Source organism: Artemia sp. Qi Xiang Cuo, chromosome 4 (assembly GCF_049724085.1).
Source record: "Artemia sp. Qi Xiang Cuo chromosome 4, ASM4972408v1, whole genome shotgun sequence".
Taxonomy (NCBI): Eukaryota; Metazoa; Arthropoda; class Branchiopoda; order Anostraca; family Artemiidae; genus Artemia; species Artemia sp. Qi Xiang Cuo.
In genome coordinates this window covers 6,404,534-6,426,645 of record NC_142797.1, presented here as the reverse complement: position 1 = coordinate 6,426,645, position 22,112 = coordinate 6,404,534, and the positions used below count along the sequence as shown (strand labels likewise).

The window sequence follows — 22,112 nt, the reverse complement described above, 5'->3', positions numbered from 1 at the left end:
AGCATTTTTAGGGACTGCCCTTTCCTGACCTCTCGGCACAAAGCGGCAGAAATTATGGTCTTGGTGATATGGATGCCTAGATATGGCATTGGTGGTCTTTTAAAGTATCGAACCCCTTAACATATCTCTTACGATGGTAGTAATCGTCACAGGCAGTCTATTGACAAAATCCTCCGATAAATAATGATTCATATTTTTTTTTTTTTTTGTTAATGTAAAGGTATGAGAGGAATTTGTCTCATGAAGATACAAACCAAGTTATTTTTCCAAATCTGGGGGAGGGGACATTTTTTTTTACTTTTTTTAATAAAAATGCTAAAAAAGAATTTCTTTTTTAATCTAGAAGGATGGGAACTATTGCCCCCGCCTCTCCCCCTATTGTCACCCCTGTCCACAGCAGTTCCAGATCCTACAGATTGGAATGGAGAGAATAACTTACCTTCGTCTAGGAGGTCCACAAGTCGAATCGTGTCACCTGATCTTGTTTTTAGTCTTTTCTTGTTTTCCCCGAGCACAACCCCAAAACCAACATGATCAATGCGCACGCAATTTTTGTCAATATAACCAGCACGTTCCATACAATCAAACAAAGATTCAAAATGAGAGCTCTAAAAAAAATGAAAAAGTAACAAGAAGAAAAACGCAATGTTAAAAATGAAAAATCAGAAAAAGGAAAGGATCTGAGCAAAATTTTCAGTGTTGTGGGCCAGCCAAGGCTTATTAGATTTTTTTTTCTGGTTGAAGAAACGGACAAAAACGGATAACTTATATTTTTTCAATTTCTTAATGAAAAGAGGGGATTAGGTGCAACTCGTTATACTATGCCTTTTCAGTGTGACATTTTATTTTATTTTTTTATGTTTGACAATCTATTTATAGAAAGTCTGCTTTTATAGTAGGCCTATTCTAGGTTATTTATCTGTTTATCTGTTTTATTACTGTTTATCTTATATTGTTTTATTATATTTATTATATTTATAATGTTTTTATTATATTCTTTATTATTATTATTATTAATTTAAATAATAATTACTATGTTTTTATTATATTTTTTATTATTTTATTATATTTTATTTATTCTGTTTTATTATATTGTTTATCTGTTTTATTATAATTATTATGTTTTTATTATATTCTTTATTATTTTTTTTTTATATTATTATTGTTTTAAATAATAATACATAATAAATATCTTATATTTTTTTATTATTTTATTATATTCTATTTATTCTGTTTTATTATATTTATTTTATTATTTTATTATATATATTATGTTTTTATTATATTCTTTCTTCTTATTTTTTTTATTATTATTTTAAATAATAATAAATAATATCTTATATTGTTTTTATTATTTTATTATATTTTATTTATTCTGTTTTTTATATTGTTTATTTGTTTTATTTATCTGTTTATTGTGTGTACATAACCACACATGCGATGAAAGGAACATTGAACGTTCCACTGACCTGAAGGCTGGACCGCTTTAGTATTTTTCAAGTAAAAATAGCTGTAACTGTTTAAAACATGCGTATTTACGCCAATTTTCAAGATAAGAATTAATGGTCAATTTGTGCTAAGAATTAGGCGAAATAATTAGTTAGCGAATAATGCCAGCTTTCAAGCTAAGAATTAAAGGTCAATTTGAGCAGTTGTGTTCGAAGGCTTGACTCACTCGAATCGAGTATTTTCAGGAGATTTGTGGAAATGATTACTGTAGAAGTTTGAACCCAATTTCTTATAATTTATATAATATTTTATTTAATTTAAATTTCTTATAATTTATCATAGTTTCTAATTATTATTCATAAAAAAGGGGAAAAGGTAAAGATTTAAAAGAAAAAAGCCCATTATTTTAGCGTGTTTTTATACAATCTCACTTAAAATGCTGTTGAGGGCTTGGCCAAAAACATTTACTTCTCTGATAAAAGTATACAACTTTGTTGCATAATGATTTAACAACTTTGTGGTTATAACAACTTTTATACATTAAACAAAGCTTTTAACAACATTATAACAACTTTGTTGTTATAATGTATAATGTTGTATATAAATTCGTTAAATTTAGAGCATTGTCCGGGAAAAATTCCTTCCAAGCCTCAGGGTGGAGGGATCATCAGGGAGGAGGAGAGATACAACAGCCAACTTGAGGCAATAACAGCCAGGAAGGGTGCAACCAGGGTACAACAGCCAGGCAATAAGGAATAATTACAAAAATTTAATGGGATCTCTCAACGAAATTTTTAGATTTTCGAAATCTACACAGAAAACATTAAAGTTTTTTCTTTGTAATTTTTCGTAAAAAAAATTCCACCGGAAGATTTTAAAATATTTAAAGCATTTTTGGCACGTTTAAATAATTCAACATTTGAATGGGCATTTTTGCGTACGAACAATACGCAATAAGTAATATTAGAAATAATAATATTAATTACAAGAATAAAAAAACAAAATAACAAGAAAGTAAAAAGACTAAATATGATTTTTTGGTGCAGAATCTTAATATACCTAAATAAATATTTTCAAGCTTACCTCGTTAGATTTTTACATATTTTACATTTAATTCTCTAAAGTCCAAAAAATCTCATGATATGTTTTTAAAACATTCGTATTGCAGTATGTTAAAATTTACGTATGTTCATATTAAACAATACGACTATTTTTTCTACAAAAATCATATCTACATCTATGAAAGTAACGTGGAAAGTATCATTAGATCAATAAAATAGACAAAAAAACAACTAAGAAAGGCTATATCTAGTTTATATAAGGGATATAAAAATTGCACGAGATTTTACAAAGAAAATAAAAAAGAATTTGGGATTATAATGAACTCAACGAAAACAGATTGATAGCGTTAATTAATATTACAGTAGCCTATAACTTTTCTTGCAGTAATATTTTACTTTCCATGAAAAAAAGAGAAAAATAGAAATTTATCGACGATTTTCAGGTACCTAATACAGAACGTGCACTGAAAATGGATTTTACTCCGAATGGAATTAAGGATTACAAAAATAAGGATTAAGGAAGGGGAATTAGGGATTTCTTCCAATTTAGCCACTCAATGGCGCTGAAAAGTACAAAGTTATCAATAATTTCATATTAAAAAAAAAAAAAATGGCCAGCACTCATTTGTCTATGGGGTTGCTGAAGAGTGGAATATTTTGCCATCAGAGGTGATGGAATCCCCAAATATGCATATAGATAATAAATACTCTTTAATACGTATGCCGTAATAAATACGTGTGCCGCAAAAGCACACAGCTAGCAGAGGACGTCACAAAACAAGAAATTTTAACACAGAATAAAATGGAATAAATACTAAATATGAATACTAAAATGAATTATTTATATTATAAAAATAAACACTAAAATGAATTATCAAAACTCTACACAACATTTTCAAGAATTTCATTATTGTAGTAATTAAAAAAGTATGGAACAGTTGACAATGAATACCGTTTTGATGTCTTTCGGAGTGGAGGACAAAGAAATTGGCAAGGGGAAGTGAGAGTTTTAGGGTATCTAAAACTTTTATATTACAAAGGGATTTCAAAGAATTTACAAAGAAAATTAAAAAGAATTTTGGATTATAACTGAACTCAACGAAAACAGATTGATAGCGTTAATTAATATTCATATTACAATTTTCATATTACAAATTCATAGGGATTTTCTTTGAAATCCCTAATTCCCCTTCCTTAATCCCTATTTTTGTAATCCTTAATTCTCTTCGGAGTAAAATCCCTCCCCAAATAGCATCGTAAGAAGGTGGTGCCTTTCAGATACCTTCTGAAGCCTCAGTGTCTACAGGCTGTACTCATACGATGTAATGCCCTAAACATTATTTGGCTTGTCAAGTGTTTAAGCATAGCCTGGTCAGCAAACCATTTTATAAAAAGAGTTTAGTACCCGAAGGCTCTCAAATATGGTGTATTTGCTTTTCCGTTTTTGTTTTTTAGTCCGAATTTCATTATTTTGTTTAGTGAATTGTGCTGCAGTAAATGTTCTTATTTATTACAACAAGCATTTTGCTTTGAATAAATAAACAATTTAGAAAAAATAACATTTTTAACTAGCATTTACTTTCTATGTAAAAAAAAAAAAATTATTGACTACTGTTCATATTTAGAATACTGAACGTCTATGAAAATTGATTTTATTTTAGAGAATTAAGGATCTTAAGAGAAAAGGACTGAAGGGGAAATAGGGATTTTAAGCACATTATCCGCTGAATGACGCTGAGAAGGACAAAGGTCAAGGAGGCACACTTGTGCCTCTATAAAGAGGCGACCCACCACAATGTTAAGCGATTTCAGGTCCTAGAGGTCGCAGAGAGACGGCGGTGATTGCATTTTGTAGCCCAAGCTCAAACTAAGAAACTTGCAAAATTTCATCCTCCTCCGACTTTATCTTCATGGGGTAAACTGGGCCGGAAATTTCGACCCTCCCACCACAGCCCCCCTTTAACGTTTTCCGATTGGGCTTAAATTTAGAGGCTAAGCTTTCATAGGGCCCAGGAGCTTATTCTCGAAATTTCAGCTCAATCCGATCACTCCTTCCCTGTTTTCAAAAAACCAAATATAGCCACTTAAAATTCATTTCTTTTTTTTTCTTAGCCACGCCTACAGGCCACAGTTGGCAACTGATCCGGGTGAATGAGGACTCATTCAAAGCAGAGTTCGACCTGTTAGGGCCTTTTGATATTTTCAGACCGAAAAAATTATCCCCTAAATTTACATTTACGAAAAACCACGTTTTCCTATATGAGCCCATGTTAATTTTTCCCACCACAACCCCCCTTTAACGTTGTCTGATCGGGCTGAAATTTAGAGGATAAGCTTTCCTGGGGCCTGGGAGCTTATCCTAGAAATTTCAGCTCAATTTGATCAGTCTTTCCACTGTTTCAATAAAAACAAATATCAAGTTTCGTGGGAATTTGCTTGCGTCGAAAATAGCTTCGATTTACTAAAAAACAATTACAATTGTGTCTGTTTAGTCCAGCGGTTGATACTCCAGATTGTCAGGCGGAAAACCCGGGTTCGATTCACCGTCAGAGCAAACTTTTTATATACTGAATTTAAACTTTAAAAAAGAAACTCAGTTTCTTTTTTTAATTGTTTGAAAAAAATTACGTTTTCTAAAGAGTTAAAGAGGCTGAATTACAAGGTCGACCCTTAAAACGTACAGGGATTAGGAGGCACAGTGGGGGGGATTTTAAAGAGGCTGAGTAAAAAGTTCGAACCTCAAACCGTACAGTTATTAGGTGGCAAACTTTTCGAGTTTATTTGATTTTAATGTACTAAAAAGCATTAACAAAATATTGTTCACGAGCGGGGAGTTTTGAGGGGGGGCAGTCCCCCAACTTTAACTCCTGATACGATCAGCTAACAGTTAGTCAAGCAATAATAAGCAATAAACTGTACAAAAATGTGCAGAACTTATTTGAAAAAAACTACGTTTTCTAAAGAGTTAAAGAGGCTGAGTTACAAGGTCGAACCTTAAAACGTACAGGGATTAGGAGGCACAGTTGGGGGACTGCCGCCCCCAAACCCCCCGCTTTCGCAGCCTTTAAATAAAAAAAATTCTTTAAACTGAAAGTACGGAGCGACATTAAATCTTAAAACGAACAGAAATTATTCCGTATATGAAAGGGGCTGTGCCCTCCTCAACGCCTCGCTCTTTACGCTAAGGTTTTTATTGTTTAAAAAAAAGAGTTGTGAGAAAGTCAAACTTTAGCGTAAAGAGCGAGGCATTGAGGAGGGCACAGCCCCTTTCATATACGGAATAATTTCTGTTCGTTTTAAGATTTAATTTCACTCCTTACTTTCAGTTTAAAAAACTTTTTTTTATTTTAAAGCTGAAATAGTGGGAGGTTTGGGGAATGGCAACCTCCCGACAGTGCCCCCTAATTCCTGTACGTTTTAAAATTCGACCGTGAAACTCAGCCGCTTAAATTATTTATAAAAACTAGTTTTTTTCAAATAATAATAAGAAAAAGTACTTATTTCATACAACAAGCATTTTGCTTTAAATGAATAAATAATTTAGAAAAAATAAATTCTTTACATGCATTTACTTTCTATGAAAAAAAAACATTGACTACTGTTCATATTTAGAATACTGAATGTCAATGAAAATAGATTTTACTTAAAAGAGAATTAAGGATTTTAAGAGAAAAGGACTGAAGGAGAAATAGGGATTTCAAGCAAATTATCCGCTGAATGACGCAGAGAAGGACAAAGGTAATAAGGAAAAGCACTTATTTCATACTTGTCCAAGGTCGGTGACATAGATGATCCAGTCTGCTTTTTCAACTTGCAGTCGATGGCACAAAGCGGCAATATCAGACGTGTCATAGGTGTAACCACCATCGGATTTAACAACAGTTAGAGGATTTAAACCTTCTTTGAGTGGGAACATCACATATCTTCCTTCTTCATATACTAGTAGGTTTTTCTGCTTCAGATCTTCAACTATTTTTTTCATAGAATCCTGGTAAAAAGACTCACCACGTTCAGTAAGTTTAATATCAAGGCGATCATATATCTTTTGAAATTCTGAAAAAGAAAATTATAATTCAAAGTGGCTACGCTGAACAAAATGATTCACATTTTTTGTCGTAGTTAAACGACTAGTCAGAGATATCATCTCTGACTAGTCAAATTGGAATCGTAATTATTTTTCAGGATATTATCATGATTGCCCCCATAAGGGCAATCTAGTAAAGAGGAACCTTAGCCCCTAATAACCGAAGATTTAAAAACACACTTGAAAAAAAACTTTCAAGGGAAGAAAAATCGCCATTTTTAGCTGATTCAGGAATGGTAACTATGGTTAGTTGCAAAAACAAATTTTTGAAAATTTCGAGAAATAGCCTGACACCCCACACAATAAGGTCGGATCGAAAGGAAAAACTGCGCCATTGGAATTACGATAACCAAAAACCCCATTAAGGAGAATTACAGTACCCCCCACCCTCTTGAACAACAAGAAAATTCACATTTTTGCATGGGATGCAGTAACGTGTCTCACTTTCTTCCTTTTTTTTTTCTTTGCCGCTAGTGGGGCGCTAAAACTTCAAAGAAAGATGTTTAAGGGTTCACTTGAAAAGAAATCCCCATATTTAGCGCTTTTTGCAGGTAGTAAAACATAGTATTAAAAATCATATACAATTCTTGATATTGACATTAAATGGCGAGCGAGCCCGGGTGTTGTTCTAGGATAGAATGAAAATGTTGGAATGTTAATGGAAATGGATAGAATGGAAATAGGATGATAGAATGGAAATGGAACAGAATGTTCTAGGATAGAATGGAAGGATATATAAGCAGGGAAGTGGCCTAACAACCCATATCCCCTCCCAACATTTCACAACTTTAATGATTTTCCCATAATATCCTATATTTTTCATGTACTTCTCTGTTGTTTTTTTAACCCCCCCCCCCCTGAAATAAATCAGCAAAAAGTCAGAAAATTAATCAGAATCATAGCCATAGCCGGGTAAGGCTCTTTAGTAAAGGCACAAAAGAGAGCGAACTTTTTAAATACCTTTTAGGATGCCCCCCCCCCCAAAGAAAAATCTTCAAAAACAAGGCTCAGTTGAAATGCAGACATTTGTCAATATAGACCAGCACCCCCCCCCCCCCTCCCAAAAACATAGAAACGGCCCTGCTCAGATAGCTCGATTCTGTAATGAACCGTTAGCAGCAGTAGTGATCGTGACATAGTAGTAATCATGTCATAGTAGTCGGACAAAAATTTCGGTGGGGGGGGGGGTCAAACCCCTAGTGCCTGGATACGGCCTTGAATCAGAGGCTAACACAGGAGTACACGTAGCGCCAAAGTTCAATTTTTTTTCACGCTGATCTGCTTGAAAATTCCAGGGTATTTTCAATGCCTTGGAATGCCCTGTTCAATGCACTGAAAATACAAGGGAAACTTTTATTCAGACCGAAACATAAGGAAACGAATCTGGTTCCATTGGTATATGGCGCCCATTTTTGTCTTAGAACAACACAACAGATTTATTTTCAAAAATGAAATTGAAACATGTTTTTTTTTAGAAAAAAAAACTTTAAGATACGCGTATAGTTAAGACTCATCGAAAGGACGGGAGTTAGGGTGGTTTCAGATCTACAGAAGACCAAAGATCCCGTCGATTTTTAATTCATATAAATGTCAACATTTAAATTTCACCCAAAATTTAAATTACAATCCAACATTTTTATTCTTAAGCAGGAAAAAAATTACAAATATCCCAACATTTAACCAATATTTCAAGTCAATTTAAAAACAAACAGAGATTAATTTTAAAACAGCTTTCCAAAGAAGGAATTTTCAAAGATTAGTAAAGAGCCATATCAAAATATCAGAAAAAAGTTCCTATAACAATTCACGCTTAAAACCAACAGAAATTATTTTCAGTGAACAAATGAAACCAAAAACGAACAGAAATTAAAATAAATAGTCACATTAAATATATCAAATAATATATATATACATCAAATTTATAATAGTCACATCTGAGGCCTAGTATTATTGATTATGTTTGGTTGACCTTTGTTTGGATGTGGAATCACTGAATGTTGAAGTTTTCAATATTCAGTTGTCTGACCACCTACCGATTAAGTTAAGGGTTGGCCTTGAGTGTAGAGCTATTGAATATAGTTCTTTGCAGTTTAGGTTTACTTCACCAAGTAGACAGCTAAAGAGAGAGTGGAGTGACAGTGAACAGAATGCATTAAGCGTTATATATAGTAAAGAGCGGGTTTGTCGGAGACTAGAGCAGCTAAGGTTAAGTAGTGATTCTAGTGATGAATTAGAAGATAATTTTAATACGTTATTGCTAAAGCTATCAGCGCCAGCATTGAGTTTAACAAACCCAGTTAGTGAAAGTTTTTGTGATCTTTATTGTTTAAGTACTAAAAATTTGTTATCAGAGGCTCTAAATCGGGTAAAGAAAGCTAGAAATGAGGTTCGGAAAGCAGCACCATTGGTTGAGCTTCGCGAGGTTAAGAGATGCCATAAAAGGTTAATAAAGTAAAGAAAAGAGATTTTAATACACGCCAAATCCAGCAACGAGCCGTTTTTACCTAGAGAGTAATATGAAGGAATTTTGGAGAAGGGTAAAGCAAAGACAAGGAAAACCGCCAGAGGGAATCCCGGATCCAAATAGCTGGCCGGAACATTTCGCAAGTAAAGAAGAAGGAGATCTTAGTAAGTGGTGTGATGAAGAATTTGGGAATATTTCGGAGGAATATAATCACCCTATGAGGGAGGAAGATTATTCGTTAACAGAGGAGGTAGATATTGAGGAGGTTGCACATGTGTTAAGGAAGTTGGATGGAGGAACAGCTCCTGGAATTCATGGAATTCCAACTCGTTTATGTAGAAAGTTTTCAAGTTTATTTATGCAATTTTTTATACTGCTGTTTAATAGTGTGCTTTTATCAGGAATTTGGGTTTCAGGGTGGAAGACGTCTTTAATTTTACCGTTATTTAAAAAAGGGGATCCGAGGTTGCATTGCAACTATACAACTATAGGCATATAGCTCTGGTACCATGTTTAAGTAGGATTCTAGATAAATTGATCGATAATAGGCTAGCTAATTGGTTAAAGAAGAATCGGATAATTCGTGAGGAACAAGGTGGATTCAGGGAAGGATATAGCACAGTTGACAGGGCATTTGTACTTAAGGCGTTGATAAAACAGTATAGTAGAGGTAAGAGTAATTTATTGCTAGCTTTTGTAGATTTTGAGAGAGCATTCGATAGTGTGGATAGGATTTTGTTGTGAGTAAAATTGCTGAGGAGAGGACCGCCCCGTGTTTTCGCTCGAACAATGTGTGATACGGGTAGCTTGGCATGAAGGGTGATTAAGTGCAGATTTTTTGGAATTATTTTACTTCGGGGACTGAAGTTGAATAGGGTACCACCTTGTTATCGAGGCTGTTTTGCTTATACATTAAAGCTATTTTTGAGCTTTTCACGGAAAGATTGGCACCAACAGTGAGTTCAGTAAATTTGGCTTTGTCTGTGTTGTTATTTGCAGATTATATGGTGCTGACAGCTAGAAACGCCGAAAATTGACAAAAACTGTTTAACACATGAGATGTTTATTTGAAAAAAAAGAAAATAAGATTAGATACCCAAAAGACTGAAATTGTAGTTTTTGAGAAAAAAAAATGATGATAAATTTTTGTTAAGGGGCATTGAGTTGAAAAAAAGTAAAGCTTTTAAGTATTTAGAGTTTGTATTAAATAATAAAGGAAATTGGAAAGATCATGTGAAAGAAATGGTGGGTAGAGGTAAAAGGGTTTCTTCATCAGTTTTAAGGAATTCAGCTTTAAATGAAATTAAAAATATTAAAATAATTAAGTATTTATTTCAATCAAAAATTCGCCCTACTATTCATTATGGTGCGGAGCTTTGGGGATATGAGGTGATCCCGCAATTAGAAATGATTCAACTACAATATTATAAAAGATTCGTTTGAGTACATGCTACAACTCATACACAGGATCTTAAGGAAGATCTAGGTTTGTTTTCGGTGCATAAAGAAAGGTTACTACAAGTAGTAAAATTTTGGCTGAAAATTATCTAACTACCAGATGAGAGGCTTATTAAAGCCGCATATTTTGAATTATTGTAGCAAGGTAGAAAAATATCGTGGCCGTTCCATGTTAAAGCCCTCCTTGATAACGCTTGGAATGAAGGTCTTGGTCCAACAGGCGATCCAGAGGAAATTTATCGGAAGCTAAAACATGTTTAGGAGGATCAAGAGATCCAACTCTGGCATGAACAGATTCGAAAATCTGAAACCTTGCGCCAGTATTCTAAGATAAAAGGGTCTTTTGGACTAGGATATTATTTTAAGCTGAATTTGCCACCGGAAAACTTGCATCGGTGGTTCCAGGTCCGAGCGAATGGTTTGCCCTTAAAAAGTAGATTAAAAGTATTTGAAAGAAATACTCAGGGCCCGAGATCATGGAGGAATAAAATTTGATCCATTTTTTTACGGTGTGCCAGGGGCTTTTAGATTTGAGATTGAAGTATTTAGGTGATGGGGAAGTGTTTTTTCCTGGGATTCTTAAATCTTCATCCCGGGAGACGATTATGGCAGTGACTGGATTTATTAAAGAGGGTTTAAAAATATGTAAATAATCGGTTTAAGGTTTTTGTTTGTTGTTAGTAGTTGTACCATTTATTTAAGTGTATGCTGGCTGTTATCTTATATAATCATTGTAATGTTTGTGTATGGCTTAGCGGCTGAATAAATTATCTATCTATCTATCTATCTATAAGGATGACAGATACTGCTATAAATAAACAGATGAATTTTTAATAGAATAGACATTAGATTAATAATCAATTCAAGCTTATGACGAACAGAAATCCCCCAAAAAGGAAAGGGCTACCGACCCCTAAATCTTCTAGAGGCCAGAATATCGTTTGCCCTTTACTGCAAAAAAAACAACAACATATTTTAAAAAGTTTCTTTGTCTAATTATAACATTGACTAATTAAAAATAACCAGGGCTTCCAGGAATTAAAATAATCATATTTCAACTAATCAATCTTCTTTCATTAGTTCTTTCCAGTAATCTTAATTTTTACTGTAATCAAATAAAAAAAAAGTTTTCTCAACTGGAAGTAAGGAGTAACATTAAAACTTCAAAGGAACAGAAATTATTTACTATATAAGAGGGGCAGCCTCCTCCTCAATACCTCACCTTTACACTAAATTTTTTTTATAGAACTTTTAAAAAAGTTTCTCAGTCTAATTAAACGATCATTTTGTTTCAGGAGTCGTTCTTTGAGAATTGGGACAAAGGACTAACTTTAGCATAAAGAGCGGGGCGCTGGTAACAATTCTTTCAATTAAAATTAATGATTAAAAATCGTGGCAAAAACAAATGTGTGGGAATCTTGAAAAACAGCATAAAAACCCAGATCGGATCGATATTGCAAAAAAAAAAAAAAAAAAAAAATGCGCCATTGGAATTACCGCAGCCAAAAATGTAATTAAAGAGAATTACAGTCCCCTCTCCCTCTTGAACAGCAAGAAAAGTCACATTTTCGTATGGGAAGCAGTGATGTGTATCGCTTTTTCTTTCTTTGCCGCTAGTGGGGATGCCTAAACATCAAAGAGAAATGTTTAAGGGTTCGCTTGAAGGGTTCAAAGGTTTTGAAAGGGTTCCTAAAACCCCAGATCGGACGGAAATAAAAAAAAAACCGCGTCACTGGAATCACCACAGCCAAAAATCTCATTAAAGGGAATTAATGCCCCCTCCCCTTTCCTGAACAACAAGAAAAGTACATTTCCGCATGGGAAGCAGTGATGTATATCGCTTTTTCTTTCTTTGCCGCTAGTGGGGGTGTCTAAACATCAAAGAGAGATTTTTAAGGGTTCACTTGAAAGGAAATCGCTATGTTTAGCGCCTTTTGAGCTAGCCCGGGTATTGCTCTATGATATACAATGAAAGGGTAGTGGCCTTACGACCCATATCTCCTCCCAACATTTCACTATTTTAATGGTTTTCCCGTAGTATCCTACATTAATTGAAGAGTTGGATACTGTTAAGCTCAATTGTCAAAAAGAGACAATACAACCAGTTCAGTTACCTGTTAGCATTCAGACAGTGAAGGTGTGAAATGAATCCGGGTGTGAAATGAATTTGGATTAGCTACGTCACTTGCCCAAAGGACGCTGCTTGGATAAACAATTTGGATAATAAGTTTTGACTGATTGCGATTGCTAAAAGTGGGCCCTAAGTAATATCTGGATATTACAAATTACGGGCCCTTGCGATTAAGTTTCCTTTCATGACTTTTTAAGGATTTTTAAAATTGTGCGGCATTATTGTTGAAAAAATAAGAGATGGGTACATCACTAATAAAAGAACATTTTGACCGGCGAATGGATGAATTAACTGTTACGATTTCCATGCTACAACAAGAAAATAAGGTCTTGAAGACAGAAAATAAGCTGGTAAAATCGGAACTGATTAAGGTGAAATCGTCTGCACTTGGAGTGAATTTACATACACGGAGAAACAATATTCTGCTTCACGGGATCGATACGCCAAATGAATTTGAAAATCTTCGTGATACAGTAAAAAATTTCTTCGGAAAAAAACTCGGGATTGCAGATCCTGATCAAATAGGTATCAGTGTTGCGTATAGGGTCAAAAAATACACCGCGTCTGATGATGGTGTTGGTCCTAGTCTGCGGAGCGGTAGGAAAAAAACAGTTGAGCCTATTTTCGTGCAGCTCAAGAATTATGATCGCTCATTGATTCTTAAAGAATGTGGTAAACTAAAGAAAACGGGGTACAGCGTGTCAACTGACTTACCTGCTGAATTAGGAAAGCGAAGAAAGGAATTATTGGCTCTCAGTTACAAACTAAAAAATGCAAAGGGAGCAGAGAAGGTCAGTGAGACTCGTGTGGTCAAGCGTAACGTGAAACTCTGGCTGGAGACAAAAAAGTCAAAAAGCTCACAGCAGTGGGTTAAATACGATGATGACTATTTCGATCCGCTAAAACTGTTTGCCAAAAATGATCCAGAGGAGGCTGTTTCCGACCAGTAGTTTTGTCTTTTTTTTTTCTCCGATATTTAATTTTTATGTATGTGATATAGTGAAAAGTTTTTTGAATCACTTTTGAATCCACACAGTAATTCTGTTTTAATTTGTATGGCAGTGAAGGATGTAAAGCGAAAATTTTGTTTTCTTTTTTTTTTGTTTCATATTTGTTCAATTTTCTATTTTCCTTTTTAATGTTCCCAAAATTCAAGGTATCTAGTTTGTTTTTGTTTCCTTTCAGTGTTCCATAAAGAAGTTCAATTGGGTATGTTCATTGTTTTTTACTCCTCGCTCTTCTGGAATTTTCACGACGGACCGCCGATTGCAGTTGGTAAGTGATGACTTTTTCTTCAGCTTCATCCCCGAGAGGTATCAGAGATTTTGATATAGATAGATTAAAGAATTTAGAAGAGTCTTATTTAAATCTCAAGCTTATTTTTGATCAAGAAATTGGTCAAGAAAATGATTTCCATTTGTTTGATGACAAAAATTTTCCTAAAAGCAAATATGTAATTTCTAATTTAATTACTGGGAGGTCTTCCGATTCTCAACTTTTGGTATTTCATTTGAATTGCCAAGGACTGTATTCCTCATTTTCTGATCTAGAGTCGACATGTCGGGAGCTTAGACCAGATTGTATAGGTCTATGTCAAACATTTATTACACAACAATCCGAAAGCCTTTTGGATATTCCAGGTTACACTAGCCATTTTCTCCACAGAAAATAGATGAAAAGGGGTGGTATAGCAATTTATATCCACGACACACACACTGTTCAAATTAGGCAAGACCTTACACAAAATACTAAACGAATTTTCGAGTCGTTGTTATAAGAATTATTGCTGTACCCCAATAAAAAAAATTATTGTTGATTTAATTTATCGTTATACGTAATGGTCAACCGCTCAGTTTATTGTACATATTGCTCAAGTTCTAGAGCTAGCCCAGTGTAAAAAAAATGAGCTTATTCTCATGGGAGATTTTAACATTAACCTCAGTATTCGGCTAACGGCCGAAGCAGCAGATTTGCTAAATAATATGGCAGGTTCAGGCCTATATCCTGCTGTTACGATTCCGACACGGGTTACTGAGAATACGCATTCACTTATCGACAAAATATTCAGCACCTTGCTCCCAAAGTCGGTGGCAGTCTTCGTCGGTGACACATAAGACAACTTCCACATTTATGCAACACTCAGATTTTACGAACCAGCTGAGATAAGGTCCCAAAACATCCTTGATTTAGCAAGTATATGTTTAAAAGAAGAAAATTGTAATAAATTAGAACAGGAACTAGAGCACTTAAACTGGGATGATGTACTGGATATTCTAGATGTAAACGAAGCATTTGGGTCATTTCACTAGATGTTCATGGATGTATACAGTAGATGTTTCATGAGAAACCCGAGAACTAATAAACGAAAAAAAGACCAGCCAATTAGCCCCTGGATGACGGATGGTCTTCTGGCCTGTGTGAATAACAAAAACCACCTTTGGGGAGAGTATAGACACTTTCCGAGCTTAGCGCGGCTAGAGGAGTATGAGCAGTACAAGAAAGTCCTTCGGACTGTGTTACGAAGAGCAAAGCGTGGCTACCTGCAGCAAAAGCTGACGGAAAGCGGGAAGGATGTTCGAAAAGTTTGGCAAATTATCAACTCGGTTCTACGGCCAACCACTAAGTCTTCCACATTACCAGCGAAATTGGTCGTGAATGATGAAGAAATTACAGAACCTACATAGGTTGCCGCATCGCTGAGTACATTTTTCGCAAAAATCGGCAATACCACAGCAAATTCCGTCGGGATACCATCTAAATCATACAAAGAATACCTAGGCCCAAAGTGTAAGAAATCAATGGCAGTGAGTCCTGTAACACCAGGTGAGCTCGAATTACTCGTAAAAAAATTGAAGGGCTCTTCTGCTTCAGGTTTCGACCTGGTCCACACAAAGGCACTGAAAGCAGTAGTGACGACCATTGCTGAGCCGCTAACTTACCTTGTAAATCTTTCATTTCATAAAGGGGTTTTTCCTGAAATGTTAAAAAAGGCAAAGATAATACCTCTTCACAAAGGTGGAAGTCATACAAACACAGAAAATTATAGACCAATCTCAATCTTATCAGTTTTCTCGAAAGTCTTTGAAACGCCAATGAGAAAGCAGCTTTACCAATATTTAGAAGCAAAAGACTTTTTAACAGCCACCAATTCGGGTTTAGGGATGGCCATTCAACCGAAGACACCCTTACTTCACCAAGTTTACTCGTAAACAAAATCCTAGATTCGGGTGCTTTACCTGCAGCTGTGCTTCTAGATATTAAGAAAGCGTTTGACAGCATGCACCATGAAATATTACTAGGAAAGCTGGATCATATTGGAGTTCGTGGCCAAGTCCTAGATTGGTTTAAGTCTTACCTGGAAAATCGTCAAATTTACACAGGAAATGACCATACAAATGATGTCGTAGTTAACTGCGGGGTGCCACAGGGCTCTAAATTGGGACCGGTATTGTTTCTTGTTCACGTAAATGATCTTCAGCAAGTACTGACTTCTGCAAGTCGTAGCTCTTATTGCTGCAAACTATGTCACCACAAACGACACCGGGGTCTATAGTAGAAGCCGAGGACGAACTAACGGTATTTGCGGATGATTTACTTATGGCAAGCTCAGAATGGAGCATCAAGTCTTTCAAAACAAAGCTACAAGACATTCTTGAAGAAACGTACCTGTGGATGGACGCAAATCGTCTAGTCATCAACATTGACAAATCGAGTGTTTTATTTTTTTCACGTATAGATTCGCTGGCTTCTGATGTGATTGGTATTGAAACCTCTCGTGGACTTATCAAGAGACCAGAAAAAGGACATATTCACTACCTAGGGATTTTAATTAACGAAACTCGTTCAGACACCATAAAGCAAGTGTCGAGACGAAGCTTTCAAGGAACCTTGGAATTTTGAGAAAAGTTAGTCACCATTTCCCTAAAAAAATACTGATACTGATTTACAATGCAGTTATAAGGCCTCACATTCAATATTGTTCTACGGTTTGGCAATCTAATTTCAAGACACATTTACAGAGACTAAACTCAGTTCACAATAAAGCACTTCAAATTTTAGGCCCAGCACCGAACAGACTATCAATGGCATCACTTTACAGACTATCTTGCACCGTTTTTTGTTTTAAATATTTTTCAGGAACACTCCCATCACCATTTAGAGGCTTATTAACACTAGCATCACAAATCCAGTTTAAATACACGATCTTCATCAGACATTTACATACCCCCGACACCGACAGCTAGGTCGGAATTTTCTCCTAGAATTGCGTGTGCTAGAGAGTGGAATGCACTTCCGCAAGAGCTGAGGTCATATAAGTCTCTCGGCTCCTTTAAAAAGAATGTGAAAAAATATCTAAAAGATTAAATATTTATTTTCTAGATTTATTTTATTATTATTATTATGTTTAGAATTTTTTGACATTATTATTAATTATCATATTTAAGTTTGATACTTCAAGGGGTGTGAGTGGAGGAGAAGTTGTGTTAAATTTATTGTTATTTGATGGCGGTTCTGGGTGGAAATTGGAGAGGACAGGAGGCCACGCTGTATTTAGAGTGTGCAATTATTACGGGCCCAAACGTGCATCAATGCACAAGGAACTAAGTTAAGTGTATTTTTATATATATTTTTTTGAATTAAAACCCATATTGAACTGAACTGAACAACGAACCAGGATGACTAAAATGCTATAGCAAGCTATTGATCACGTAACCCCCCATCTCCGGCTCTCAACTTTAAGCGCTGATAACCAGAGGGGCGGTGATTGAGGTGGTTGACTATGTGCCTCCCTAATTTATTTTGCCCACCCCCATAAATATTTGTAAATACCTTAATTGGACCGTGTTTTACAGAAATTTTCTTTCTTCATATTTTCATTGAAGAATGTCAATTTGATCCCTCGCCCCCTGGATTTGAAAAAAATTCCACCTCCTCAAAATTTTTGTGAACTGCCACAGGTGAGAAAGCATTCGAAAGTTGTTTTTTTATCAAATTGCGCTTTTAGAGGAAACCCCCTATGAACATCAGTAGGCAATGACTTGGAGAAACAAAATTTCACAAAACATCATGAAAAAATAAGAGATATTATCCTCTCAAGCTCCAAAAAATATCCCGGTAGTATTTATTCACGTCCTAGCTATTTAAATTTGCTGGTGACACAGTTGACCCTCGCCAGCTTTTTTCCTGGTAGGAAAGTGAAAGTAATATTTTGTGTTAAACAAAATCAGCAATAAGAAGGGTACTATCACTGAGCAGTACTTATATTCAGGCTTAATCCAACTGAAGGGGGGACAACGATTAATTTATATTTGCTCCCTCCCCAGACCACCGTCTATATTTACCTGCATTTTAACAAAAAGTTAAAACATGTCAGCGTAAAAATATTCTATTTGATACATTAGGTACCTGTCTCCCTCCCTACTACGTAGCAAACCACTTATACTCCTCCATAATTTTGATTCAAAATCCCCCCCCCCTGGAAATTATGCCTGAAAAATTTCTCCTTAGCATACTTCAATTTGAAAAGACTTATTTTTTTATTTAAGTTCTAATCATTTTCCAGGTCATGGCGGATATCTTCATACGTGGAATATTTTTCCCAAATGCCCCCCCCCCCTCATAGAGAAAATTTCTCCCGCACAAAATTTCCTCATGGAGGATTTCTCCCGGCAATAGTTCTTCCATGGAACATTTCTCCCGGTTATGATTCACCCATGGAGAATTTGTCTCTTGGATAATCCCACCCCCACAGAAAAATTGCCGAGAGAATTTCAACCCCATTGAAAATTTTTCGGCACAATTGCCCCAGAACATCCCCAAACATAAAATGGAGTCGCCAAAGAGAAAGTAAAACGATTAAAACGTATTTTGTATATGAATTCTGGCAAATTTTATCCAGTGTTAAACTACCCCTGGAAAGTTCACCCCATGGAAACTTTCCTTCCAACGGAAAATCTTCACGATAGAAAATATCTCTACCCCACAGAAAATCTGCCACCCCCCCCCCCAAAAAAAAAAATATATCTGCATAGTTCTCAACAACCAATACTATATGTAAACAACGGGAGAAGTTAATAGCTTTAAGCCCTTATCCCTGGTCGTTTGGTGGGTCAATTAATCATCATAGACATAGTTATTACATCTTTTGAGTATGTTGAACAAAATAGCAATCTCAAAATTTTGGTCTGACTTGGGGGAAAAAGGGGCGTGGGAGAGGGCTAGGTGCCCTCCATTATTTTTAATCAATTAAAAAGGCAAATATAACTTTTGATTTCCGACCAATTATGCGCTCTTCCGTTCTTCTAGGACCGCTGGTTCAACCGGATCCGCCCTGGAAACCTCCCCCCCCCCACAAAATACAACTCAAAATAAAAAATGTAGAAAAACAAGTTTCACATGCTTGTACACTATTTATAAGGATGAGGATCCGTTTCCTGTACCAACATTAAATTAAGTAGAATTCATATGAAGATGAAGATCAGGAGTGTAATTTACTATGGGGCAGAGGGACAGCTGTCCCCCCCCCAGCTGGAATTTAGCGTCTTCAAAAATCTTATCAAAACTAAGATAGGCGTACATAATTCAAGCATCCCCGGAAACAGATCAGTTTTCTTTGGTATACCTTATGCCTTTATGCTACTATATAGCTTATTTTTTCATTTTTCACTATCATTTTTACTTGACTTGGAAAAATCTGCTCCAACTTTGCTCCACCCCCCTCCAGGATTTTGATGAAATTACCCCACTAAAAAAGAGGTGTTTTCGGTAAATTTGCAATTAACTCCATTTGATTTGATATCTGGATGCAAACCGAAGTCGTTGGGCTAGTGTCATTGGAAATGACGAAAAGACATCATATGAATTCTGATGTGCCTTTTATTTTCGGTGCTTTCGAATATCACATTTGCAGGTACAAGATTATATTATTTTTCTAATGATTACATGATTTTGTTACGATGAAGGGAAAACTATAAAGAAAATAAGTAAATATCATCATAAAATTAAAATTGTCACGGCTGGAAAGATATATACGAAATATTAAAATACGAAGATGTTAAAAAAGAACAAACATGAAACCCTTAAAAATATTTTGAGATAAAAAAACAATGTAGACCATTATAATTTTCTTGGCCGAAAACCCCTCTTCCGGAAAGGGACAGTCCCTTGGCTTGAAAAACGAGGAAAATATATTTGCCTGAAAACCGAAAAAAATCTCATTTTCTGCATGGGAAGCACATTTTTTTTCTTTGCTTCGTTAGTTCTCTGCTGTGTAACGAACAAAAACACAATTCATCTATAATATCTGGCTGGTTTTATAGCTCAATGCTACCAAAATAAATATGAAAATGAATCCAAAAAAATATAATCAGCAAACTTATCAGCAAACAATAAAACAAGCAAAATAAGCAAACTTGTGTATAAAGTCTAGGGCTGTATCCAGGGTTCTAGCCTTAGCCATAAACCTTTCTTAGGGAGAGGAGAGATCTTCGGAGGGGTGGGGGGGGAGCCCAAATGCTTCCCCTGCCCCATATAGATGGCCTTGGTCATTTCCATTTTCATTGTTCATAATTTATTTCAGCATTAGCGTGCTTGAGAGCAAAACTGATAGTGCAATTATACAATTTTTTTCGACCCACAGAGGCAAATTCCAATCTGGATTTGGATGAGAAGCAACCATTGGATTAGTAAAGATAATCACAAAAAGACTACGAGACCTGTAAATGACCTGTAATTACCCAGACCACACCTGTAACTAAAAGACTATCAGACACAACCTTGGGGTCAGTCAAGGTAACAACAGAAACACTACCAGACCTGTAAATAACCTGTAATTACCCAGACCAGACCTGTAACAAAAAGACTACCAGACCAAAATGACTACCAGACCTGTAAAAAAAGACTACCAGATACAACCATGGGGTCAGTCAAGGTAACAACAAAAACACTACCAGACCTGTAAATAACCTGTAATTACCCAGACCAGACCTGTAACAAAAAGAATACCAGACCAAAATGACTACTAGACCTGTTAAACAGCAGAAAGACTACCAGATACAACCATGGGGTCAGTCAAAGTAACAACAAAAGGACTACCAGACCTGTAACAAAAAGACTACCAGGACTACCAGACACAACCATGGGGTCAGTCAAGGTAACAACAAATAGACTACCAGCCCTCAACACAGGGCCCGAATACATACTGAAATAAAAGAGACTAAGCCAGATGATAATTACCTTTTCTAGAGGTATCACAGATAAGTTGCCACCGTTTAGTTTGGTCTAGGTCATGGGCCTGTAATTCTACAACAACAGCATGGGCTCTTTTCTTTGAATTCAGCGTCTTCATCAAAACGTGTCTTTGATTCGTCAAATTGTTTTATTGCATTGTTAATCAGCAGTTTTAGTTTTTGCCGCTTATCCTAAGAGAAGTTTTAGCATTATAGAAGGGGTGATTAAAAATTAACAGATGGTAGTCCAATAAGATGAAATATAATTTAGGGACGGATTTGTAAAGACAAAGAACGTTGTCAAATGTAATTAGTTAGTTCTGCTTAGTTATTTTCACGGTTAAACGTGGCAACACTGAGGAAGATCTAGTAATGCCCTAAAGCTTCATGATTTTGGAACAACCAGAACAAAATCCTTAGGAAACTCTGGTTTTCAAGTATAAGTGGATATAATTTAAGCAGATATGATTGGTACCTACGTCAGAATTAGTAGATGCATAATAGGAGTTAAGTATTGTTAGTATATAAGACTTTTATAGTACATGCTTATTAGTATACACTTAAAATTTATTAGTAAATACTTAGAATTAGTATATAATTTGGGAAATATATTAGTATAATTTAGTAATAAGGGTTATATATAAGTAATAGAGTATAATGAGGTATAAGGTATAATTAGTATATTTAAGTGGCTAAGTAGATTTAAATGTAAGTAGATCTAAAATATGTCAAGGGATCAAATCTTGTTTTAGCTTGATGTCCATGGTAATCCTACGGTAGCAATGGATTATTGCTCTACTTGACAATTCAAGGTCCAGGTATAGACCACCGCTGCCGTAAGGCTGGGCGGCAGGTTTACTATGTGTCCTTGTCAAAAAGACCCAGCAACTAAAACACCGATTCGATGCCTATTCACCAGCAATGGCTTTTGAGTATCTTTTTCCTTTTTTTTATCCTTGGCACTTTAAATTTGTAGCTCTCTGAATAGTCAAACAAAAGAGAATCCTACTTTTTAATGCATTATAAGATCTAACCTGCATTCGTACGGGTGTTTTTTTTTTAATTTTTTAAAGATTACTTTTTTTGTGTTTTGCCCAACCATCAAGGAAAAAAGTAAATAATTTCATATTTCATCCTAATAATTCAGACTCACAATTTACGCTACCAGCTCGCTTGTAAAACTTCCTGTATTGCTCAAAGCAGTCAATATGACGGCCGCTATATATGATGTCAATAG

The 22,112-nt window shown here is 35.3% G+C and overlaps 1 protein-coding gene across 1 annotated transcript in view; it reads right to left on the bottom strand.

Moving 5' to 3' along the window:
- Positions 1–22,112, bottom strand: part of LOC148952721 (arginine--tRNA ligase, cytoplasmic-like) — an 88,905-nt gene that overhangs the window by 29,560 nt on the left and 37,233 nt on the right. Inside the window, 4 exon segments of the mRNA XM_089088054.1 lie at positions 440–608; positions 6,277–6,563; positions 20,883–20,976; positions 20,978–21,013. Coding sequence (XP_088944180.1) covers positions 440–608; positions 6,277–6,563; positions 20,883–20,976; positions 20,978–21,013 — 586 coding nt within the window.